The following is a 27,607-nucleotide window of genomic DNA, read 5'->3' as shown; positions in this document are numbered from 1 at the left end:
GAGGAAGGGAGGAACGAATAGGTGATTCCATTCTGTACGATACTGTAAGAGGACACATGACATTATGCATTTGTAAAAAACCCATAGAATTTACAAAATAAAGAACTTTAATGTAAACTATGGACTCTAGTCATTAACAATGTATCAATATTGGCTCGTTAATTATAAAAATATATCAACAATATGTTAATAGGAGGAACTGTTAAGCAGGCACATGGGAACTCTGTACTATCTTAATTTTTCTATAAAGCTACAAGTATTCTAATTTATAAAATCTATTCATTTAACAAGCATGTCAATATTAAGAAAGATTTTAAAAGCAAACAAAACATTCCAAAGAAAAACACTCCAGGTCCAGATAGTTACACTAGTAAATTCTGGTAAACATTTAAGAAAGATGTATTAATTACACACTGTTTCTTCCAGAAAGTAGCAGAGGAGTAACAACTTCTCTCATTTTATGAGGCCTGTATTATGCTGACACCAAAACCAAATAAAGACATTACAAGAAAACAACAAATAACCCCCATGAATATAAGCACAAAAGTCCTCAACAAAATATTTAAATATCAAATCCAAAGGTACATTAAAAAAAAAAAAACACATACAACTACATGTGGTTTATCTGGAGAATGCAAAGCTGCTTCAACATTCAAAAATCACAATAATTGCTGTATTATCAAACTCAAGGGAAAAAAGTGTATCAGTAGATACAGAAGAAATATTTGAGAGAATACAACATCCATTCACGATAAAAAAAATTTTTTTAATTCCTGAACTTGGAATAAGTGGGAATTCCCTTAATTTGATAAAGAATATATAGCACTAACATTATACTTCATGGTACAAGATTGAATGCTTTCACTATAAGGACAGGAACAAGGGCAGGCTGTCTAATCTCACCTTTCCTAGTCAATACCATACAGGAAGTTCTAGCTAATCAGCCCAATGAAACAAGCAAAAGAAATAAAGATATACAGATTGGAAAGAAAAAGCTATAACTGTCTCAATTTGCAATGTTATTATTGCCTACATCAGTAGTTCTGGGCCAAAGATTTTTGTCCCCCAAGAGTGCACTTGACAATATATGGAGACATTTTTTGCTATCACAACAGTGCATTGGGTAGGGGTATGCTACTGGCATCTACTGAGTAGAGATCAAGGGTGTTGTAAACATTTCACAATGAACATGACACAGCCTCTCTCAACCAAGAATTATTTAGCCCCAAATGTAAGTAGGTCTGAGGTTAAGAAATTCTAGTCTACAAAGAAATTCCCAAGGAGAGTACATGAAAGCTTCTAAACTTGAGTTTAGCAAGTCACACAAGATCAATATAAAAATATTATAGTACTTTCATATACTAGATATGAAAAAGAGTTAATAGTGTGAATTTATGGTTTATGTTCTTACTCTGCCACCATGTTCACTCCACTCACTATGTGAATATAGAATTAGGAAATGACTAGAACTTATTAAGTGTGGGCACTGTATTTATGTTTTCTCATTTGCAACAGAATTTTTTGTTCTTTTTTATTTATTTTTTATTTTTCAATTTAAGTTTACACTCAATATTATTCTGTATTAGATGAAATAGACTTGATAAACCATCTTTTTCAAATCACTCTATTAATGAGGGTTGACCCAGGCTTTTAATTAGGCATTTCAGACATGAAAGCTTCCAATTTTTATTTTAACTCTTGACATGTTAAAATTTACCCTAACAAATTTATAGGTTAGAAAACACATTGTTATCTCTTGAGCTACAAAAATATTTCATTATTTATTATTGTGAAATTAGTAAACTAATATTAACTAAATTTATTACTTTAGGTATTTTTTAAATTCTAAAATAATGTCTTTTAATGTAATTACACTAGGGTTTATTCAAATCCATGTATGAAATACTTTAATAATTTACACCTTATTTCTTACCTTGCTTTTCTTGAAAGAGGGCTGGTCGAATTAATGCCAGTATCTTTTCTAATTTTGTGCTTGTCATACTTTTAAAATCAGGAAAGAAGGTATCAATAAGCTTATTAACATTATCTATATCCTCTTCAACATCACAAAACTGAGACATATTTTGTCTTTCCAGATATCCTTGTAAACTGTTGAGATCCAAAATATAATTTAAGATTATAAACTGAAGTTTAATAACCATGCCAAGAAATTAAAACTGATAGTACATTCACAAAGAATTTGAGGTTTAATAAAACAAACAAAAATACAATTTCATATAAAGATAAATTGCATCTCTCTAGCTCATCAAAGAATAATATATTTAATTCAACTTTTTATTGAACCAATCCAAAGCTCAATTAGATAAAATCATGTATGTGAGGCTTCATGCAAAGATAAAGACCAAAATAAAATATGTTTAATTTTTTTCTTTCTTCTGTGTAAAGATTTTCCAATAGTTTCTATTTTTTTCTTTTTTCTTTTGCCTTTGAATCAGGGATTATTAAGGAGCACATTTCATATTTTTAAAAAGATAAGAACATTTTGGTCACTTTTTTATTGCTTATTTCCAGTGTTATTTGATTATAATCAGAAAATATGTGTGATGAAATCTTAATTTTAAAAAAATGTTTACAGCTGTCAGAGGTAGGAGGCATTGGGAAACCCAATAAAAGAAGTTGAAGGGGTTAAGCAAAACAACAACAGAGTATGATAACCAGACAGAAAAGGGTGGGGGTAAATGGAGGTGGGCAAAAGGGGGATAAGTAGAGATGGAAGGAGACTTTGCTTTGAGTGATGGGTGAAAGATGCAGATAATTTTTTGTTAAATTGTACACTTTAAACCTGTATATATTTTTTGAACCAATGTCAGCCCAATAAATTCAATTTTAAAAAAGGAAAATAATGTTATGGTTTTCTTTGTCAACAAAGAAAATTTTATTTGTAAGTATATTTATATTTCATGTGTTATAAATTATTATATATAATTATTGAATGTGCATTTTCCTTTCCTGTATATATTTGTTTATCTTTGTCTGCTATGTATTGAAAGTTTTTACCAAAGGTACTTTTTTCTAGTACTTATTTTTCTAATACTTTTACTTTTATATTTTAACTGTTATGTTGTTTGGGGCATTTTGACTACTATATCTTCTTCATAAATGTTGCCTTTTACATCATGTTCTTTTTTTTATCAAGTTTAACACTTCTAATGTTCAATTCTAATATTTTATTTTTTCTGGCTATTTTGTTTTGCCATCCCTTTATTTTCTTTTCCTGTGTGTGTTTCTTCTAAACAATATAAGAGCAGTTTTTTAAACTTTGTTTTGAAATGACAGAAAGTTGCCAGACTAAGATAGTGAATTCTAAATTCACCAATTGTTAACATTTTCTCACGTTCTATTATCTCATACACAGTCTCCATTCAATCTCCATCAATTTATAATACTGTCCTATCTATAGTAATTTTTTCCTAATATGGGATTACACTTGCATGTAGTTGTTCTATCTCCTTAATCCCTTAATCTCCAGTGCCTCAGCTTTTTTTGTCTTTCAAAACAGTGATATTTTGAAGAGTCCAAGTCAGTCATTTTGTACACTGTTCCTCATTTTGAATGGTTTCAAACTCTTGGATGGTCCAGTAGTTTCCTATTACATTCAGAAAGGAACCCTGTGTAGGAATACTGCATTAATTGTGCTGTATTCTTCTTAGTACATCACAGTAGGAGTATACAATACCAGTTTTTCCCATTGCTGGTGATATTAATATGGTTAAAGTGGTATCCCCTAGTTTTCTCCACTGAAAAGTTACAACTTCCACTTTGTAAATAATAAGATATCTGTGAGGGGACTATTTAAAACTGTATATATTTTTCATACAATGGTTTTAGCACCCATCGATGATTCTTTACTGCATCAATGATTTACTATAAGGAGTACTACCTCAATGTTATTTGTCAGTTAAGAGATGGAAAACAATGTAAATGGCCACAGCTATGGGCAACTGGTAATTGGCAGATTCATCATGACAATGCGCCTGCTCATCCATTATGTTTCATGCATAGTTTTTTGGTGAAACATCAAATCACTTACGTGACTCAGCCCCCCCTATACTTTAGATTTGGCACCCTGCAACTTCTGGCTTTTCCTAAAACTAAAATCACTTTTGAGAGGAGAGAGATTTCAGACTGTCGATGAGATTTAGGAAAATACAACAAGGCAGATGATGGCAATTCCAACAAAGGATTTCAAAGTGTTTTGAACAATGGAAGAGATGCTGGGAGAACCTGTGGGAGGTCCCACGGTGCCTACTTTGTAAGGGACTGTGACATCATTGTCCTATATACAATGTTTCTTGCATCCTATATCTTCTTCAATAAATGTCTCTATTTTTCACAGTACATTGCTGGATACTTCCTGGACAGACCTTGTATAGAGGAGGTCAATTTTGAGACTGTCACTGACAAATCTTCAAAAGTTAAGGCTAACAAACAAAAATTATACTTCTTTAAAAAAATACATTAATATAATTAAGCAGTAATAACCTATGTTTCAGGATTTTTTCATTTATACAAAAATGCCACAAAAGACAATTTTCATTGTTTCTTTTCTATTCATTATTATTTGTCTCACTCAATAATTGGAACTTAATATCATCATGTAGAGGAGAGGAGTGTTAAGAAAATTACTTGCTCTGAGTCTTGAACACATTAAGTATACCACTGCCTGTTCTTTCTCTCTGGAAACAATGTACAGTGTTTTTTCCAGGATATTCACGTTTGTTTCTTCATTCCAGGGAATTTTCCTTCTATTACTTGTTGGTTTATAGCTTGTCCATCTGTCCTTTCTTCTTTGCATAGAATGTCTCTTATTAGAACATGATACCCCAGCATATTCTTCAGATTCCTTATATCTCTTCTCAGGATGTCTTTCTCATTTTTTAAAATGTATTTGGAGTTATTTCTTGCAGCTAATTTGCCAAGTCCTTAATTCAAGTCCCAAATGACTATCATGCCCTCTAATTTTCACTTGTTATAATTCAAGTCATGATTTTTATAGTTCAAATTTGAAAGTTTACTCTCAATAGTAGTAGCAGTATTACTATTATTTTATTTAAGGATTATTTTGTCTCTAGCAGTTCTTACTCACTGGGTTTGTGTTTTGAGTTTTGTGTACACCTTCCTTTCTCTGGCTGCCAGGATCCCTTAGGTGGCTAGTCACTTTTATATATTAGCTTCTTGTGAATTAATGTCTGTTTTTTTGTTTGTTTGTTTGTTTTTGGTGTGTTAAGTGTTAGAAACCCTGTACTTGAAAGACAGCAATGACCTCTAGGCTACAAGCCAGAAGGTTGTCATTCCCCTATAGGAAAATTTTGAAAAGGCCCTCAGAGAGCTGGACTTCAAAGGTAGGGAATTCAGTAGCCCTGCTTAGCTCCATCTTGGACTTTCAGGAGTCAGGAGGCCCAGTGACCTCTGGGCCTCACCTATGGCCAGCTGCTTATTAGTACAGATTCTCTTTGATTCTAAAGAGGTAAGAAAGGTCTGGAATTGGGTATAGAGAGTAAAGTTGTAGAATTCAAATTGCTCTTATCCCAGAAACACTTTTAAAGGTTATTTTAGGAATTGTATCTATTACTTCTCATTTAAACAAGAATTTAATAAAAGAAAAACTAGTTCTCTATAGCTATGACATCTATGGAACTAAATAGGTTACTAAGAATAGGATAGATACATTCTATAGAGAGAGAATTACAATATATTATAGGAAGTAGGAACTGTTATCTTCACTCAGTCATAAAGATGTAAAGCTGAAAGGGACCTTAGAGATCATTTAATTTTTTTCCTCATGTTCGTATCCTCAGGACTTGGAAAATAGGACTTTAATAAATATTAGATGAATTAAGGATGCATAACAGAAAGAAAAGGGAATGAAGGAATGAATGAATGAATGGAGACTGCCTGAAACTACTTATATGACTGAGCAATGCAGCTGAGGAACCCCACTCTCCCCTACTGAAGACTGACTAGAAAACAAAGATAAACAACATTGTCCTTTGGGTTCTTAATACACAGACCAGTTAAGGAGAGAGACATGTAAACAGATAATATAAATAGTGTGATAAAAAAGCATCATGAATGAATTTGGAATCTGGGTGAAAAACTTAGGTCCTGTGTCCTGTTTTCCTGGTTCTTTCTCACTCCTTCCCGGCCAACCATTTGGATCAACTGGGCTATTGTAGGCATGGACAAAGTTTTCCCACACTATGTGGGTTCACAAACTGTGGTTTTCTCTGCGGGGATAACCAACCTGACAAAGACCTAGGGCTCTGCTCTCCTGGGACTAGCTTGTGTTTACAGAAGGGGCCACAGATCACTCCCAGTGTAACTGCTCTCCTTTTATCCCTGCTTCTGTCTCACCCCTACCCCCCATAGAAGGAGGTGAGGAGGTTTGGAAGTGGGGAAGTGTGGCAAGAAAGAATAAAAGTGAACAAATGTGTAAATTACGCAAGGCAATTTTTGTCTTTGATCCTTTGATCTATTAAAAGATAGCAAGTAGAAACACAAAGCACCTCTGACACCCTGCCTCCAGAATGAGCTGTGAAATCTGATTCCCACCAACAAGCTCCCCACCACTCCATGACGCCAGCTGTGGTCACTGCTTGAGGTAAACATGGCCAAAGGCAAATGAAATCTCTAAGGCTAGAAAGAAAATACTGCAGACTTTGCCAAAACAAGATTAACACATCTCACTTCACTCCTACCCTACCAGTTGCCTAAATTGCCATCCTATTATGTGGGTATTGAACAACCTGAGACAACTACTTCTCAGGGTTGGATGTAATGGAGACTTACCTGAACAACAATACCAATGCAATACTGACTTCTCATGTCAGTTGCATTAATGCGAATTTCACAGAACTCATTTTTTTAAATGGCCAAAAAATTTTGTTTTGAAATTTGTTATCATTTTGACCCAAACTCTGCCCAGCCAAACCTTCCTTCTGACAACTGATTATCATTTTTTTCTTAAAACTCTGAAAATAGGTACCACTGTTTACAAAGCCCTTTGTCAGCCAGCAATTTAGTTACCTTAATGAGTCCCTCTATCTGACTTATGAATTGGAATGAGTGATATTAGGGTCCCCTGTTACCTAAAAAACTATGACATTGCTAGGAACCAGCAGATGTAGCTACTTAAAAAAAGCCAATACAATTCATTAGCAACACAACAAGGGAAGTTCTAGAGATTCCCAGCCAGAAAATGCAATGTGAGTATAAAGGAGTTAGGCGTGCCCTTTCTTAGATCTGACCTGCTAAATGATGAGGAAATCCTTCAGCTGCTGTCTTACACCATTAACCTAGGACAGGTATGAAAGCATTATAGGGATATAGAAACAAAATTCTACCTGCACCCAATAAAGACCACCAATTCAAACAAGGTAAGCCAGGAGGCATATGGTCTACTAAAAACCTGGAGGGAAAACTGTACTAAGACCTAACTACAACTCAGATGGAAAGGCCCACATCAGGTCCTACTAAGCACCTCAACTGCAGTAAAGCTTGCAGGGACACACAGTTGTGTTCACTTATCTCAAATTAAACCTGTTTCTTGTGAGTCCCCACAGGAAGCACAAACTGAGACCTATCCTTGTGAATCCACTGAAGACCTCAAACTCCTCTTCAAGAAACAAAAACCTGTTATAGGTAACTAATATAATAGCTGGGCTTTAATATAACTGTCTTTCTCAAATTTATGACTCTTTCTAATAACCTGTCTATACGCTCAGCTTTCTCCCCCAGGAAAAGAATTTTCATGTCTCTGTTGCTTTTAACCCTTATCAGATAAAGTCCCAGGTTCTCCACTCCAACCTTCTTGTCAAATTTGTCACCTCTAGGACACAATTCCATGTCAAGATAATGATACTTTAGAAACTTCAGCCCATCTGTACTTTAAAAGAAGCAACCACTGTCCTCTGTTCCAGTCTCAGATCCCATTCCCTTGTCCCCCTTAGATCAGGCAGGGAGAGACTTCCATACCCTACAGGAGCAGGGATCACATGCATTGTCAGGAGGAAGTAATTACTTAAGACAAGTCATCCTCTCTCATCTACTCTAAAAGACTTTAGGGATAGAAGTTGCTAAAGGGGAAATGAAGCAGGATAGTACGAAGCTAGGGACATTCCTTGACAAGTGGAGTAAGGGAAACAGACAAAAATAATTAAACAAGGCCAAATAATTTGAGCAATTTATAGCCAGCTAAAAATCACAAGGTTTTATCTTCCCTAATCAAGGACAGCTAGAAGCAAATGGTTTATACATTTCAGACCTTTCTGGGACAGACCAGCTTTGATCCCAGTCTCTCTTCAATGACTTTCTTGATGACATTCATTGAAAATAAACTCTGACCCTCTTTATGCACATTTTAATGAATCAACATATTGAAGGACACACCTGAAAAACTAATGAATATTCTGTTAAGACCACTCCTAGGATTCTGGCGAAAGATAGATAAAAAGCCTCAAGACAAAGGACCCACAGCACACTCTCACTAGAGCACACCCACACCTTGTACCTCTGTGAAACTCTAAGGGTCCCCATGAGACTTGTAACTAGAGGAGGAGCAGTGGGCAGCAACAGCTCACCCCAGTTAACCCCCTGAGCCTGTCTCCAAGATTCCCTTTTTCTCTGATTTTTAAAAATATTTATTTATTTATTTATTTTTAGACAGAGGGGAAGGGAGGGAGAAAGAGAGGGAAAGAAACATCATGTGTGGTTGCCTCTTCTGCACCCCCAACTTGGTACCTGAACTGCAACCCAGGCATGTACACTGACTGGGAATCAAACCAGCAACCATTTGGTTCACAGCCTGGTGCTCAATCCACTAAGCCACATCAGCCAAGGATCTGACTTTCAAGTGAGCTAACAGCAGCCCTGCTTTGGCTCACTTCTTTCATTATGATTTGTATTTCTCAGTGAGCCAAAGCAACCCCGACTGCACTTACTTCTTCCTATACCTTAGGCCCTTTGTTTCACTGTCTCCAGCTTTAAAGAACACATTCTCAAAATTACTTGGACTCATATTGTAAAATTTTTCCTTCACAAAGACAAGAACCCACACACTACTGGCAGGCCCAAGGCAAACCCACTCCAGCCTGGTCCTCATCTGGGAACAATGAAGCCTCAAGACTTAACTAATCTCAATATGTTCTCACTCACCCACTTTTCTTACAGGCACAACTCAGACAACCTTTGTGTTAAATTCCGAATTTCTGAGTCTTCAGAGGAATAAAACCAACATTCTATAAATTACTTACATTTGTTTTCAAATATTTAAAAACCTATCAACAAAAATATTCAACTACTTAATTCTTAACAATGTATAACTGCTAACTGCCTTAAGTAGAAGGGTAGAGTGTGTTTGCTGTCTTTAGGACATGGGGAAGGTGGAAATGAAATGTGGGGAAATGGGAGAGGAGAGAGGGTTGGGAGGGATTAGGCATGGTCCTGGTCTGCCTCTGGGGATCCAGCCAAAGAGGCCAGACTCGTGTGCCCAGCTGTAGAAATATAAATGGAAATTTTTTCTTTTGCTAATCCTCTTGATATAAACTTTCAGGGAAATCCCAGCTTTGCTAGACAGTATTTTAGATTGACTAAGAGAAATACTTGTGGCTTCAACATAAATATTTACCTTTAGATTTTGAAATATTTGGTCATTACACTTTATTATCTACTAAGACATTGTAAATTATAACTTTCTGGTCTTGAGCTACCTGTCCCACTTCTTTTTCATCACTCTAAGTATGGGCATCTCATGTTGATCCTCAGATGGTTCTTTATGTTCGGTCTCAGGAGGTACATTTTCTTCCCAAGGAAGTTCTTGTTTATTGCCTTGAGATATAACTAGAATATAGCTTAGACCATTTGTCATTAAAGAGACAAAACCTTCGAATTCAGGCTACAAAATAAAATGATAAACTGTTCAGGTTCCTGAAATGGATAGATTAACATGGCAACTACCACCTAAGTGGCATCTTCCCCTTCATACTCACTGGGCAAGGGTATGGTATCCTTCTAAAGCTCCTTTTAACAAACACATCTTTCAAAGACAAAAGTTCACAGCTAGCAAGGATTGACCTTAAAGATAGTCTACTAACTATTCTCAAACTTTAGGATGTTTCCAAATGATCTGAGGGGCTTGTTAAAATACAGGTTTCTGGAGTCTAATCCCAGAGTTTATGATTCAGTAGGCTTTGGGGGGTGGGTGGTGATGAGGAGTGCCTAGGAACTGGATTTTCTCAAAAGCTCTCAGGGGATGATGATGTTGCTTGTCCAACCCGTTCTTGGGGGCATGAGAGATGTTTTGAGTGGTGCAGCTAGTTTACAAAGTGCTATTCATTAGAACGTTCTGTGATGACAAACATGTTCTGTGCTCTTTAACATATGTAGCCTTATGTAGCTATTGAACATATGCAATGTGGCTAGTGCAACTGAGACTGAATTTTTACTTAATTTTAATGAATTTAAATTCAAATGGACACATGTATCTAATGGCTACCATATTGGACAGTGCATTTGTAGAAGCTATGTCTCCTGACCCCCAAGCCAGTGCACTCTCCAATATACAGCATTGCCTTTATCATATTAACCCAGGCAAGAAAGAATTTTTAAAATAGCTTGAAAGAAATGCCCTTGGGTACAGGAAGAATTAAAGCCCTTTTTTTTTTTGACAAGGAACCTTCAAGCTGGGATAAAAATCTAGAGGAAGTGCCCAGATGTGCACTTCCAGGGCTGATGAATGGAGTCTTAAGAGGACATAGCATAATGAGGTCTTCACTCCAAATGAACATAATTGTATCATGAGTCCACTTTTGTTTGACTGCTACTGTTTCTACTAGAGATTTCTCCAGAGTCACTATCTTTGGTATTACCATGATATGGACATCAACAGGGACACTGGGAGATTATTTGGTTGGTCACACTTATTTATTTGTTTTTCTGTAATGAGGATCTAAAACATATAAGAATCTATTGTATCTGAGAAGCAGCTAGAGGAGCTCGAGACCTTCGCCCACTGTCCCTTATAAGATTATAAAGGGTCTTAAGTCTGAGAGGGAGGGATTGTTATTTTTTATTGTTAAAGTAATTAATTAATTAATTAATTAATTAATTAGAAAAAAGAAGGATATATGAAAGGGTGAGGCAGGAAAGCTTGTATATACGACCCATGGGCATGGACTTGTGGGGGGGGATTGTAGGAGCCAACGGGTGCTGGGCGGAGGGGAGCAAAGGGGAAAAAATTGGAACTATTGTAACATTATAATCAATAAAATATACTTAAAAAATAATCTACTGTATTTGAAAACACAGTGGCTTTTTTTAAACTTTCTTACCTCATCTGCTATTTGACTATAGAAGTCTCTCACTTGCTTTTCAGTGAGCACTCTCTTATCTTCTGCTTCTATGACAAATCCTGCATTGATAATCTTCAGTGAGAGAGTAAGGTCAGATCCAGACATTGTAGGACCACATACAAAACAAGTCAAAGAGATTTGTTCCCTACATTTAACATAACACCCAGATTTCAATGTATTTCATGTAAAAGTGTCAGCGCAATTCATTGGGCATTAGATTTGAAAAGGATCAAAAATATATAAACCAGAGACTCCACAATATTTATGTTATTTAAGTGAATTGCCTCAAGTTGTGGAAAAACTATGCATTCCAAAGGAAGATATCATAGTTTTCTGAATCAATCATAAAATTGTAAATTTGCAAGCACTTCTTAATCATCTATTTTCAAAATCATTTTAACTTTTTTAAGGATTTACTTTGTTAAGGCTATAACTCATAATCTATTATATTTTACTCTTAGCAACAAAAATTATGCAAATTATGGGGAAGAACAGAATTTAAGATTTAGAGGTGCTTTATTTGTCTTAAAGAAAATTTAATGACAAATTCAGCTTGCCTGTCACTCAAGTATAATAAAATGTAACAAATAGAAGTTTTGAAGCTAATATAACAAGTCCAACGAGGTACTAAACAATTAAATATAAGTGTAATCTGGGTTCAAAGCAACTTCATTATTATATTAAATGATGCCAATAATGTGAGCTCAATTTTATTTGAAAGTACCCAGCATGAAGCTTCTGTTATGAAGCAAGTCCTGAACTGGTTCCATGGGCTCAGGTGATATTGCAGAGCTATACGCACATCTTAGTGACCACTCTCCTGACATTCCAATTTGAAAATTTTTAAATACTCAAATCATGTTTGTTAAGTTACTAACTGACAAGAGGAGATAATATCCAAGCAACATTGAAATTTGATAACTTCTCCTTTACTATAGTTGAAACATGGATGTGTTCATTTTCTTTTTATTCAAAACATTAACAAAATTTATGTAGCCTCTTACTGCATTGCAAAGAGGAAAGTATTTAATAGGTATTCAAAATGCACATTTATGAAAGGTCATTTAGTAGGTCAAAATAAAAAAAAATCAGATGATTAATAGTATTGCCTAACTAAAGAACTATGCAATTTTGAAAATCCTCACTATTGTAACTATTAAAAAACATACTGAAATAAGCAACAATAAACCATTATATGTGATATTATTTTTGAAAACTTTATAAAGTATAAGCACTATATGGGTACTAGGGTATAGTCTGGTGTTCCCCTCTTCCATATATACACCAGAATCTGGAAAAGATTGGAGGAGCTATACTTAGAGAGTGATATTAATTAAGTCAACTAATAATTGGAGAGGGAGAATGTTTACCATTGCCCATGGACCATAATCAATGATAATGCTACTATAGATAAAGAAAGAATGCATGGAATTAACCTGCCCGACCCTCAATGCTTAAGCCTGACAGCTGATCACAGATTGAATAAATTAACAAATAAAGGAGACAGACAAAGGAAGTAGATCTCAACTAGTCTCCAACAGGATGTCTAGGCCCAGACTGGTACACGATCTGACACCACCAGGGTCAGAGCCAGGAAGTACAGATCAATCTAAGAAGCAGCAACAAACAAAAAGAGTCACAAAAATGGGGAGACAGAGAAATAACACCCCACCGAAAGGAAAGGAGGAATCCCCAGAAAGAGTGCTAAGTGAAATAGAGAAGAGCAAACTATCAGACATGGAATGCAAAACATGGATTATAGGAAAGCTCAATGAGCTCAGCAAGCTCAAAGAAAACTATGAAGAACTCCAGGGAAAACTACAAGAAACTTACTGAGAATTACACCAGCATTAAAAAAAAAGAAGAAGAAGAAGAAGCTATCAATAAGAGCCAGGAGGAAATGAAGAATACAACTTATGAATTAAAGAGCACAGTAGAAGAAATTAAAAGCAGGCTACAAGAAGCAGTAAATTGGACCACTGAGCAGAAGGATAACAGAAAAACATTCCCAGGCAGCGCAACAAAACAAAAAAGACTAAAAAAGAATAAAGAGGTTTAAGAGAGCTGCAGGACAACATGAAATGTAATAATATCCATATCATAGGAACACCAAAAGGAGAAGGAGAGGAGCAAGGAATAGAAAACCTGATTGAAGGTAACAACAGAAAACTTCCCTAACTTGGTGAGAGAAAAAGTCACACAAGTCCCGGAAGCACAGAGGGTCCCAATGAAGATGAACCCAAACAGGCCCACTCCAAGACACATCATAATTAAAATGGCAACAATGAAAGACAAAGAATCATAAAAGCAGCAAGAGAGAAACAGATAATAACATACAAGGGAGCTCTGATAAGGCTATCATAAGATTTCTCAACAGAAACACTACAAGCCAGAAGGGACTGTCAAAAAATATTCCATGCAATGAAAAACAAAGGCCTACAACCAAGACTACTCTACCCAGCAATGATCTCATTCAAAATGAGAGGTGAAATAAGAAGTTTCCCAGACAAAAGGAGGCTAAAAGAATACATTTCCACCAAATCAGCTTTGCAGGAGATGCTAAAGGCTCTGCTTTAAAAAGATGAAGAAACAGAGAGAGACAGGGAGGGACACAAGTACAAAGGGGAAAAATGACAATGAATAAGTACCTACCAATAATAACCTTAAATGTAAATGGATTAAAAGCTCCAATCAAAAACCATAGTGTATTAGAATGAATATGAAAACATGACCCACATATATGCTGTCTACAAGAGATACACCTCAGAACAAAAGATCTACAGACTGAAAGTGAAGGGATGGAAAAAAATATTTTGAGCTAATTGACTTGAAAAAAAAGCTGGGAGTGCAATACTTATATCAGGCAAAACAGATTTCACAGCAAAGGCCATAAAATGAGACAAAGAAGGACATTTCAAAATACTTAAGAGAACAATCCATCAAGAAGATATAACCCGACTTCCGGCCAAGATGGAGGCTTAGACGGACATGCTCGGCCACCCTCTACAACTAGAGAGGAATACAACTACTTCAAAACAAAAGATAACTAGAAATTCCAGAAAATAAAACTACACAGAAGCCCAACGTATGAAGTTATAAACCAGCGGCGCTCCTTGGGCAGGTAGGAAGAGTGAAAGTGGGTGGTGCTGTTTGCGGTTGCACCAGGGACAGTGGCAGGGAGAACAATCCCAGCGGCAGGGAGAACAATCCCAGCTGCAGTCAAACCCCGGTGGCTCGCGACTCCAACGCTGGGAGAAGCAGCCACCACATCACCTCGAACAGTGAGGCCCAGGGGGTGGGAGGACGGATCCCGGTCTCCTAGCTGAATAACTGTGTGAATCCATCTTGGACCCCTGCCCCCACACAAACCGCCACAGCGCGGCGAAATAGTTGTGGATCGCCACTGGTCGCTGGGCAGTGACAACAAAGGGCCGGTGAGAAAGGTTGCGGATCGGCGCCGGTCGCTGGGTTGTGACGAGTACACAGGCACTGCCCCCTATAGCCGGCCCAAGAAAACAAAACGCATCTGTCAAAATGAGGCAGACAACTATAGAAATCCCGGTGGCGCAGTTCACCAGGCAACAGATGAAGAATCTGACAGATGAACAAATAAGAAACCTGTCAGAGGCTCAGTTCAGGGCCATTGTTATCAGGTGGCTTACAGAATTAACAAAAGATCTGGAAAAAGATGAGAAAGAATCGGAAAACACTCATACTGAAAGGAACAAAACCACATATGAGACAGATGGTGAGGAAATAAAATCCAGAGTTCAAATCAACAAACCAGAACACAAAGAAGGAACAAACAGTCAACCAGTGCAGAGAGAAAAAACGGGAAGCAGGGAAAATGATGAGAGGATCAGAAACCTCTGGGACAGCTATAAAAGGCCCAACATAAGAATCATTGGTTTGCCAGAGGGCAAAGAAGATGAACTAGAAATTCAAAAATTAGGTGAAAATATAATAAAGCAGAACTTCCCAAACTTGGGGAAGGAAATAGACTTACAGGTCCAGGAAGCACAGAGAGTTCCAAAACAACTGGACCCAGGGAGAACCACACCAAGACACATTAGAATCAAAATGTCAAAAGTTAAAGATAAAGAGAGAATCTTAAAAGCAGCAAGAGAGAAGCAAAGAATTATGTACAAAGGGGTCCCAGTTAGGCTATCAGCTGACTTCTCAAGGGAGACCCTGCAGGCAAGAAGGGACTGGCAAGAAATATTCAAAGTAATGAAAATCCAAAACCTACAACCACAAATACTCTATCCAGCGAAATTGTCATTCAGAATAGAAGGGCAGAGAAAGTGTTTCCAGGACAAAACAAAACTGAAAGAGTTCATTAGATCCAAACCACTGTTATATGAGATGTTAAAGGGACTGGTTTAGAAAAAGGAGGATCAAAACTATGAACACTAAAATGAAAACTGTATCACAAGAAACAACAACAGAAGCTAGGGAACTGAAACAAAGGCAAACTAAACAGGCAACGAGAGTGGAAAAAGAACTATAGATATGGGGAGCATATTGGGGGGAGGTCAGCAGGGAGGGGGAAGGGGGAGAGGGAGGGAGATGATATAGGAATTAAGGAGCATGGTAGGAGGGAATGGAATAGACAGAGAGAGGTTGAGAAGAACTATATGCACAACTAATGGACATGGTCTAAAAGGGGGGGACAAGGGGAGGGAGGGAGGCCACCGGGTGGAGGGGAGAAGAGGGGAGGGAAATTGGGACAAATGTAACATTATAATCAATAAAACACATTAAAAAGAAAGAAAGAAAGAAAGAAAGATATAACCCTTGTAAACATATATGCACCCAATATAGGAGCTCCCAAATATGTAAGGAAAATCTTGGAAGACTTCAGAAAGAATTAGACAGCAACACACTTATAGCAGGGGACTTTAATACCCCATTGTTAACAATGGACAGATCTTCAAAGTAAAGAAACAGCAAGGATAGTGAGGCATTGAACAACACTCCAGATCAAACTGACTTAGTTGATATATATAGAACTTTTCACCCCAAAGAAGCAAATATACATCCTTTTCTTTTTTTCATTATTGCTTTTCCATTACACCTATCCCATTTTCCTTCATTGCTCCCCAACACTCAACCCACCCATTCTCCCACAGTCAAATCCCACCCTGTTCTCCATGTTTATGAGTCATTTATATATGTTCTTTGACAAGACCCTTCCATTACTTATTCCTTCGTCTCTCCCTCCCCACTGCTTCCAGATAACTGTTATTGGTTCCTTGTTCTGTTTTGTTCATTTGTTTGTGTGGTTCCTTAGTCTCCTGTATCAGGTGATATTATATGGCATTTTTCTTTCATTGCCTGGCTTATTTCACTAAGCGTAGTTCTCTTTAGTTCCATCCATGTTGTCACAAATGATAGGAGTTCCTTCTTTCTTTCTGCTGCATAGTATTCCATTGTGTAAATGCACCACAGTTTTTTAATCAACTCATCTACAAATGGGCACCTAGGCTGTTTCCAGCACTTCGCTATTGTAAACAGTGCTGCTATGAACATAGGGGTGCATAAATTCTTTTGAACTGCGGTTTCAGTTTCTTCGGGTATAATCCCAGCAGTGGAATCGCTGGTTCAAAAGGCAGTCCCATTTTTAGTTTTTTGAGGAAATTCCATACTGTTTTCCATAGCAGCTGCACCAGTTTGTATTCCCACCAAAAGTGCAGTAGGGTTCCCGTTTCTCCACATCCTCGCCAGCACTTGTTAGTTGATTTGTTGATCATGGCCATTCTGACAGATGTAAAGTGGTATCTCATTGTGGTTTTTATTTGCATCTCTCTGATGGTTAGTGACGTTGAGCATTCTTTCATGTGTCTATGGACCCTCTGTGTATCTTCCTGAGAGAAGAGTTTGTTCAGGTCTTTTGTCCATTTTTTAATTGGGCTGTCTGTCTTCTTGGTGTTGAGATGTGTAAGTTCTTTATATATTTTGGAGATCAATCCCTTGTCTGAGGTATCCTTGGGAAATATTTTTTCCCGTATGATTGGGTCCCTTTTCATCTTGCTGATGTTTTTTCTTTTGCTGAGCAGAAACTCTTTAGTTTGATGTAGTCCCTTTTGTTTATTTTTTTTTTCTTAATTTCACTTCCCTCAGGAGATGTATCAGTGAAAATATTGCTACCTGGGATATCTGCAATTTTTCTGCCTATGATTTTCTGTAGGACATGTATAGTGTCATGGCTTACATTAAAGTATTTGACCCATCTTGAGTTTATTCTGATGTGTAGCATAAGTTGGTGGTGTAGTTTCATTTTTTTGCACATCCCAATCCAGTTCTCCCAGCACCATTTGTTGAAGAAACTCTTCTCAATCCATTTTATGCCCCTTCCCCTTGGTCAAATATTAGTTAACCATAGATGCCTGGGTGTATTTCTGGGCTCTCTACTATGTTCCATTGATCTATATGTCTGTTCTTATGCTAGTAACAGGCTGCTTTCATCACAGTGACTTTCTGGCAGAGTTTGATGTCTGGTATTGTGATTCCTTCTGCTGCGTTCTTCTGACTCAAGATTGCTTTGGCTATTCAGGGTCTTTTTTGGTTCCACATAAATTTTTGAAGTATTAGTTCTAGGTCTATGAAATATGTCATTGGTATTTTAATAGGGATTGCATTGAATCTATAAATTGCTTTGGGTAATATAGACATTTTAATAATGTTGATTCTTCCCATCTATGAACATGGTATTTGTTTCCATTTATTTGTATCTTCCTTAATTTCTTTCTTCAGTGTTATGTAGTTTTATGAGTACAGGTCTTTTATCTCTTTGGTTAAGTTTATTCCTAAGTACATTATTTTCCTTATTACTATAGTAAACGAGATTTTTTTAAAAATTTCTATCTCTGATATTATATTGTTGGTGTACAGAAATGTCTTAGATTTCTGTATATTTACTTTGTACCCTGCTATTTTGCTAAATTTGCTTATTATGTCGAGTAGTATTTTGGTGTAGTCTATAGGGTTTTCTAAGTATACTATAATGTCATCTGAAAATAATGACAGTTTTACTTCCTCTTTTCCAGTTTGGATGCCTTTTACTTCTTTTTCTTGTTGGATTGCTATGGCTAGAACTTCCAACACTATGTTGAATAGGAGTGGAGAGAGTGGACATCCTTGTATTCTTCCTGATCTCAGAGGGAATTCTTCCAATTTTTGTCCATTGAGTATGATTTTGGATTCAGATTTCACATATATGGCTTTTATTATGTTGAGGTATGCTTCCTCTATTCCAATTTTGTTGAGAGTTTTCATCATAAATGGGTGTTGTACTTTATCAAATGCTTTTTCTGAATCTATTGATATGATCATGTAATTTTTGTCTTTCATTTTGTTTAGGTGGTGTACTATATTTATTGATTTGCGAATATTAAACCATCCTTGCAACCCTGGGATGAATCCTACTTGATCGTGGTGTATGATCTATCTAATATGTTGCTGGATCTTGTTTGCCAATATTTTGTTGAGGATTTTAGCATTTATGTTCATCAGCGATATTGGCCTGTAGTTTTCTTTCTTTGTTGTGTCTTGAACTGGTTTTGGAAATAGGGTAATACTGGCTTCATAGAAAAAGTTTGGGAGTCTTCTCTCTTCTTGGATTTTTTGGAATTTTTTGAGAAGGATAGGAGTTAGTTCTTCACTAAATGTTTTATAAAATTCACCCATGAAGCCATCCGGTCCAGAGCTTTTGTGTGCCAAGAGATTTTTGATTACTGTTTCAATTTCACTTTTTGTTATTGGTCTGTTCAGGCTTTCTGCTTCTTCTTGATTCAGTTTTGAAAGATTATGTTTCTAGAAATTTGTCCATTTCATCTAGGTTGTCAAGTTTTTTGCCATACAGTTTTTTATAGTAATTTTCTATGACCATATGTATTTCTGTGATATCAGTCATAATTTCTCCTCTTTTCTTTCTGATTTCGTTTATTTGGGTCCTCTCTCTTTTTTTCTTGATGAGTCTGCCTAAGGGCTTGTTGATTTTGTTTATTTTTTCAAAGAAACAGCTCCTACTTTTGTTGATCTTTTGAATTGTTTCTTTAGTCTCCATGTCATTTAATTCTGCTCTGATCTTGATGATTTCCTTACTTCTACTCGCCCTGGGCTTTGTTTATTGTTTTTTTTTTTTTTAGTTTTTGTAGCTGTATGGTTAGATTTTTCTTTTTTTTTTTTTTTTTTGAGATTCTTCTATCCTTTTCAGGTAGGCCTATATTGCTATAAACTTTCCTCTCAAGACTTCTTTTGATGTGTCCCCTTGGGTTTTGGGCTGTTACATGTTCAATATCATTAATTTCCAGAATTTTTTTTCTTGATTTCTTCCTTGATGTCATTGTTAACCCATTCATTATTTAATACCATGTTATTCATTCTCCATGAGTTTGGATGTCGTTGATTTTTTTCCTTGAGGTTGATTTCTTGTTTCAAGGCATTGTTTTCTGAAAAGATGCTTGTTATAATTTCAATTTTACTGAATTTGTTGAGGCTTGTTTTGTGTTCTATCATGTGGTATATCTTTGAAAATGTCCCATGTGCATTTCAAAAAAATGTATATTTTCCTTCTTTATGGTGAAAAGTTCTATATATATCAGTTAAGTCTATTTGGTTTAGTGTGTTGTTCAATGCCTCAATATCCTTGGTGTTTCTTTGCTTCTAAAATCTGTCTATTGTTGATAATGGGGTGTTAAAGTCCCCTTATAAATTCTTTTCAAGTGCACATGGAATATTTTTAAAGATAGACCACATGGTAGGACACAAAACAAGCTTCAACAAATTCAAGAAAATTTAAATTATATCAAGCATATTTTCATACCACAATGCCTTGAAACTAGAAACCAACCTCAAGAAAAAAAATCAAAGACATCGAAACTCATGGAGAATGAATAACATGCTATTAAATAATGAATGGGCTAAGAATAACATCAAGGAAAAAAATCAAGAAATTTCTGGAAATTAATGATAATGAACACACAACAGCCCAAAACCTATGGGATACAGAAAAAGCAGTCTTGAGAGTAAAATTCATAGCAGTGCAGGCCTACCAGAAAAGGATAGAAGAATCTCAAATAAAAAATCTAACCCTACAGCTACAATAACTAGAGGAACAAAAGCAAACAAAACCCAGAGAGAGTAGAAGGAAGGAAACAATCAAGATCAGAGCAGAATTAAATGACGTAAAGAAAAACAAACAATTCAAAAGATCAGTGAAACCAGGATCTGATATACTTTGAAAAGATAAACAAAATCAACAAGCTTTTAACCAGGCTCATCAAGAAAAATAAAGAGAGAAGACCCTAAAAAGTAAAATCAGAAATGAAGGGGGAGACTTTACAACCGATACCACAGAAATACAAGGGACTATAAGAAATTATTATAAACAACTGTATTGCAAGAAATTTGACAACCTACATGAAATAGACAAATTTCTGGAAACATAATCTATTCAACTGAATCAAGAAGGAGAAAGCCTGAACAGACTGATAAAGAGTGAAATTGAAGCAGTAATAAAAAAACTCCTGGCACACAAAAGCTGTGGACTGGATGGCTTCACAGGTGAAATTTATAAAACGTTTAGGGAAGAACTAACTCCTATCCTTCTCAAACTATTCCAAAAAATCCAAGAAGAGGGAAGACTCCCAAACTTTTTCTATGAAGCCAGTATTACCCTAATTCCAAAACCAGGTCAAGACACAACAAAGAAAGAAAACTACAGGCCAATATCGCTGATGAACATAGATACTAAAGTCCTCAACAAAATATTGGCAAACAGGATCAGGCAACATATTAGAAAGATCATACATCAAATCAAGTAGGATTCATCCCAGGGTTGCAAGGATGGTTTAATGTATGCAAATCAATAAACATAACACACCACCTAAACAAAATGAAAAACAAAAATCACATGATCATATCAATAGATGCTGAAAAGGCATTTGATAAAGTATAAGACATATTTACGATGAAAACACTCAGCAAACTATGAACAGAGAGAGCATACCTCAACATAATAAAGGTCATATATGAGAAACCCGAAACCAATGTCAAACTCAATGGGCAAAAATTGAAAGTATTCCCCATAAGAGCAGGAACAAGACAAGGATGTACACTCTCTTCACTCCTATTGAACATAGTCTTGGAAGTTACAGCCACAAAATCAGAGAAGAAAGAGAAATAAAAGCCATCCAAACTGGAAAAGAGGAAGTAAAACTGTCATTATTTGCAGATGACATGATAGTGCACATAAAAAATCCTACAGACTCCACTAAAAAACTGCCTTACCTAATAAGTAAATTTCACAAAATAGCAGGGTACAAAGTCAATATTCATAAATTGAAGGCATTTCTGTACACCAACAATATAATATCAGAGATAGAAACTAGGGGAAAAAATCCCATTTACTATAGCAACAAGAAAAATACAGCACGTAGGAATAAACCTAAACAAGGAGGTAAAAGACCTGTACTCTGAAAACTACATAATACTGAAGAAAGAAATTAAGGAAGATACAAATAAATGGAAACAAATACCATGTTCATGGATGGGAAAAATAAACATCATTAAAATGTCCATACTACGCAAAGCAATTTATAGAGTCAATGCAATCCCTTATTAAAATACCAACAACATATTTCACTGACCTAAAACAAATTCTTCAAAAATTTATATGGAACCAAAAAAGAGGCCGAATAGCCACAGTAATCTTGAATAAGAAGAACATAATAGGAGGAATCACAATACTGGATATCAAACTATACTTCAAGGCCATGGTAATCAAAACAGCCTGGTACTGGCATAAGAACAGACATATAGATCAATGGAACAGAACAGAGAGCCCAGAAATAAACCCAGGTCTAGATGGTCAACTAATATTTGACAAAAGAGGAAGAAACATAAAATGGAATGAGAAGAGTGTCTTCAGCAAATGGTGATAGAAGAACTGTCAGGGACATGCAAAAAAATGAAACTAAACCACCAACTTACACCATACACCAGAATAAACTCAAGATGGATCAAAGACTTAAATGTAAGCCGTGACACCATAAAAGTCCTAGAGGAAAACACAGGCATGAAAATTTCAGATATCCCATGAAGCAACATATTCACTGATATATCTCCTAAGGCAAGAGAAATAAAGGAAAAATAAACAAATGGGACTACATCAAACTAAACAGTTTCTGCTCAGCAAAAGAAAACATCAGCAAGATGAAAAGGAAACCAACTGTATAGAAAATTATATTTGCCAATGATACCTCAGACAAGTAATTAATCTCAAAAATATATAAAGAACTTATAAGACTCAACACCAAGAAGACAGACAACCCAATTAAAAAACAAACACGTCTCCAAAGAGGACATAGAGAGGGTCCATAGACACATGAAAGAATGCTCAACATCACTAACCATCAGAGAGATGCAAATAAAAACCACAATGAGATACCACCTCACACCAGTCAGAATGGCCATCATTAACAAATCAACAAACAACTTATTCTGACGAGGATGCGGAGAAATGGAAACTCTGGTGCACTGTTGGTGGGAATGCAAATTGGTGCAGCCACTATGAAAAACAGTTTGGAATTTCCTCAAAAAACTAAAAATGAAACTGCCTTTTGAACCAGCAATTCCATTGCTAGGATTATATCCGAAAAATTCTGTAACACCAATTCAAAATAACCTATCTACCCCTATGTTCATAGCAGCACTATTTACAATAGCCAAGTGCTGGAAACAACCTAAGTTTCCATCTGTAGATGAGTGGATCAAAAAACTGTGGTATATTTACACAATGGAGTTCTATGTAGCAGAAGGAAAGAAGGAGCTTCTACCATTTGCAACAACATGGATGGAACTATAGAGAATAAAGCTTAGTGAAATAATCCAGGAAATGAAAGAAAAATATCTTATGCTATCACTTATTACAGGAAACTAATGAACAACACAAACAAATGAGAAAAATTGAACCAGAGGTATGTAAACAAGGAATAGACTAACAGTAACAAGAGGGGAGGAGGAGGAGGAAGAGAAGAGGAGTAAGAAGAGGAAGGGTTTAGTGAAAGAACATGTATAAATGACACATAGACATGGGCAACTGGGTGGGGACTGACTGTGGGAGAAGGGGTAGGCAGGGTGTGGGGAAGCAAGAGGGAAAAAAGGTGGGACAACTGTAATGGAAAAACAAACAGAAAAATTTTTAGTGGGGGAAAAAATGAAAATATAAAGAATGGAAATGCAATTTCAGTGAATATTAGAAGGATAAGAATTTTCCTTCACATTATATATTTTTCTCCCTATCTAATCCCTCCAGAATTTGGCATTCTGAAGAAGTAAGTAATGACATAAGGTTCTTTGCATAAAACTAATGAGACCAGTTGTCATTAGAGGTTTATTTTTGACCAAGACTTTGACTGGAATGTCATGCTTAAAGGAGACATGCTTGTGCTCTTTTTGTTATCAAAAAGCCCTGAGGAACTAGGATTGACTTTTGAAGGTAATAAAAGCCCACAAGATAAAAGGCCTGATACCTTGGTTGGTTGTGTGGTCCACGGCAATCTTTCCAGGGAAAGAATGAAGGTTGTTTTCCTGAAAGATGGCTAGAAGGGACCTTAAGGCACAGTGCAAAACATGAAGGACTTGAACAAAACAGATGTGTACAGGCAAGGCTGAATGCCAGGTATGTGGCTCAGCTTCTATGCCCTGAAGGGTAGACAAAAGGTCACCCTAAATGTTCCTTGCATAAGTTCCAGCAAAGCAGAACTAAAGATCATAAGTGATCATTTGCTGCTCTTGTTGTGTTTATGCACATGAACAGGATAAATTACAAATGGACTTAATGCAGTCCCTTTAATGACAAGGAGGGTAATCTTAGGGAGAAAAATCGTGATTCGAGGAAAATCAGAATTAGGAGGAAGATGGCGAAGGAGTGAAAGGAGGCTACGCTCTCAGGCTCCTGAGTTCCGTCTGTAGTTTGGGCTAATTGCAGACAGAATATCTCAGTGAGAAGCTGGACACTGGCAGGAGTCGAGCCTTGGCACTGCTGGATTAGAGAAAAACCATCTGGGAACAACCTGTTTAGTGAGGATAGTGGAGGAAAAAGGGACGAAACGAGATTCCTGACTGGGGTGGCTTCCCGAGCTACAGCTGTAAGGACACAAAGGCTTTTTGGCGACCACAGGCTTCCCCAGAGGGGAGTCAGGAGGAAAGTGGATCTCTGCCCACTGGTAGAGATGGGACTTGACCAGGTGGCATTGGCGCTGGAAGACAGGAGACAGCGTGCTGCTGTGCAAGTGAAAACGTAATTTTTCCTTTGTATTTTTCTCTTGTGAACTGCAGAGAGGCGGGGGAAGTTAGGGGGTGATAGGACATTCTTGAGGAGTGCAGGCACAGAAGTGCACTCGCCCACTCCCCAACCCTCCCCTTGGGTCGCGTGGGTGCACATAGGGAAGTGCCCTCACTCACTGGCCCAGGTGTGCAGGGCCACGCGTCCAGGTGCCCCTCGGATACACCCAAACAGACATAAGATCAGTGCCCCAACGGGCACAGGGAGGGCCCACTGGACATGCAGAAGACTGTGCGCAGTCCCCCATGGCCAGCTCCAGTGGGCGCCAGGCCAGAGTGGAAAGCACTCGCTCAGGCTTTGCTCATACCTGCCCAGGAGGGTGCAGGAATGGTGGGCAGCTGAGACAGGGGAACAGCGGGCAGCAGCAACTCACAGACACTCACTTATACTTAGCACAAGTGCCCCGGGCCCAGCACTGGGAGGTGAGAGACGAACTCCCCGAGTGTGGCACGACAGGCCTGAGGCTAGGTCCCTGGCCCCCTTGGGCGCGCAAGCGCAAAAGCAGCTCTCAGACTTCAATAGTCGCCAATCACTTCCACTGTGCAAGAGTGTCCAGGGCCCAGAACCAGGAGGCGAGAGACCAACTCCCGGAGCACGGCGTGGCAGGCCTGAGGCTAGCTCCCTGGCCGCCTTAGGCGCGCACGGGCACGCAAGCGCAAAAGCACCTCACAGGCTTCAATAGGCCCCAATAGCTCACTTCAACTGTGCCCAAGAGTCTGGGGTCCAGCCCTAAGAGGCAAGAGACCAACTCCTAGAATGCAGCGCAGCAGGCCTGAGGCAAGCTCTTGGGCCCCTCTGCATGCTCACAGGCATGCGTGCAAGGGCACCTTGGCTAGCTCCAACAGGCACCAAAGGAACGCCCAGTACAGGGGCACACCACTGCTGCACGGAACAGGAACTTCTGACCCACCTCATTAGACCAGCTGTGGACACAGAAAAACAAGAGGACAAACAAAGGCTGAACTGACACCTCCACAAAAGAACTCAAAACAAAGTGGATAGAGTGACTAAATCAACTAGCCTGAAGGGAGATCCTAACAAAGAGCATCTGAAATATAACCAGACAGCATAAACAAGCAACATAAAGGGTACCCCAAGAACAACAGGATCAGGAGATCAAAAAGACCGCACACCTGAAACCCCCGGATCTCCTATAAAGAATATCATACCACAAAGATGGGAAGTCAAGGCAGACAAACGCCCCCCCAAAAAAACAAAGAAACAAGAAGAATCCAACATGGTAAGACGCAGAAATAACCTCTCAATGAAAAGACAAAAGCAATTCCCAGAAAGAGAGGTAGATGGAATAGACATAGCGCAAATGTCAGACATGGAATTCAAAACAATGGTGGTGATGAAGGTCAATATATTCAACAACCTTAAAAACAACTATGACAACCTCCAAGGAAGTTAACAACAGCTCCAAGAAAATTACAGGGAACTTGCAGAGAACTACACCAGCATAAAAAAAGGCATAGAAACTGTTAACAAGAACCAAGAAGAAATGAAGAATTCAATCTCTGAACTGAAAAACACAGCAGAATCAGTCAAAAACAGACTAAATGAAGCAGAGGATCAGATTAGTGAGTTAGAAGATAATGTAGGAAAAAATTCTCAGACAATACAGCAAAATGAAAAAAGATTGAAAAAGTATGAAGAAGATGTAAGGGAACTACAGGATAGCATAAGGAAAAACAATATCAGAGTCATTAGAATTCAAGAGGTATCAGAGGAACAAGGAATAGATAAACTGATAGGAGAAATAGTGACAGAAAATTTTCCCAACTTGATGAGAGAAAAATCTATGCAAGTCCAGGAAGCACAGAGAGTTCCAATGAAGAGGAACCCAAAAAAACCCACTTCAAGGCACATCATAGTTAAAATGGCAACATTCCAAGACAAAGAGAGAATCCTAAAAGCAGCAAGAGAAAAACAGCAAATAACATACAAGGGAGCTCCAATAAGGCTATCGACCCATTTCGCAACAGAAACTCTACAAGCCAGAAGGGAATGGTCAAAAATATTTCAAGCAATGAAAAACAAAGGCCTACAACCAAGAATACTCTACTCAGCAAGGCTCTCATTCAAAATGGAAGGGGAAATAAGGAGTTTCTCAGACAAAGGAAGACTAAAAGAATACATCTCCACCAAACCAGCACTGCAAGAGATGATAAAGGGAATGTTCTAAGAAAAAGGAAGAGAGGGAAAAAAAAAGAGTAGAAGAACAGAGATACAAAGGAAAATGAATAAATACACGTCAATAATAACCTTAAATGTAAATGGATTAAATGCTTCAATTAAAAGACATAGGGTAATGGAATGGATAAGAAAACAGGACCCACATATTTGCTGTCTACAAGAAACACACCTCAAAAATAAAGATTTACACAGACTGAAAGTGAAGGGATACAAAAAAGTATTCCAAGCAAACAGACATGGAAAAAAAGCTGGGGTAGCAGTCCTCATATCAGACAAAATGGATTTCAAAGCAAGGGCAATAAAAAAGACAAAGAAGGTCATTTCATAATACTTAAAGGAACAATCCATCAAGAAGATATAACACTGATAAACATATATGCACCCAACATAGGAGCACCCAAATACATAAAGAAAATACTAGAAGACAACAAGAATGATACTAACAACAACACACTCATAGTAGGGGACTTCAACACACCATTATCAACAATAGACAGATCATCGAAGCAAAGAAACCCCAAGGATATACAGGCATTGAACAACACACTAAACCACATTAACTTAACTGATATATATAGAAATTTTCACCCCAAAGAAGCACAATATACATTCTTTTCAAATGCACATGGGACATTTTCAAAGATAGGCAACATGATAGGACACAAAAAAAGCCTCAACAAGTTCAAGA

At 37.3% G+C, this 27,607-nt stretch overlaps 1 protein-coding gene across 1 annotated transcript in view; it reads right to left on the bottom strand.

Annotated features, from left to right (window-relative positions):
* Positions 1–27,607, bottom strand: part of NME8 (NME/NM23 family member 8) — a 76,028-nt gene that overhangs the window by 8,782 nt on the left and 39,639 nt on the right. The window contains exons 8-10 of the mRNA XM_090286888.1: positions 11,349–11,441; positions 9,729–9,913; positions 1,934–2,109 (exon numbers count right to left, since the gene is read on the bottom strand). Coding sequence (XP_090143014.1) covers positions 1,934–2,109; positions 9,729–9,913; positions 11,349–11,441 — 454 coding nt within the window. The remainder of the gene's footprint in view (positions 1–1,933; positions 2,110–9,728; positions 9,914–11,348; positions 11,442–27,607) is intronic.

The sequence above is a fragment of the Furipterus horrens genome, unplaced genomic scaffold (genome assembly GCF_987537825.1).
Source record: "Furipterus horrens unplaced genomic scaffold, mFurHor1.1.pri manual_scaffold_9, whole genome shotgun sequence".
NCBI lineage: Eukaryota > Metazoa > Chordata > Mammalia > Chiroptera > Furipteridae > Furipterus > Furipterus horrens.
Note: the sequence above shows the minus strand (reverse complement) of the source record. Positions and strands in the feature narration are given on the sequence as shown.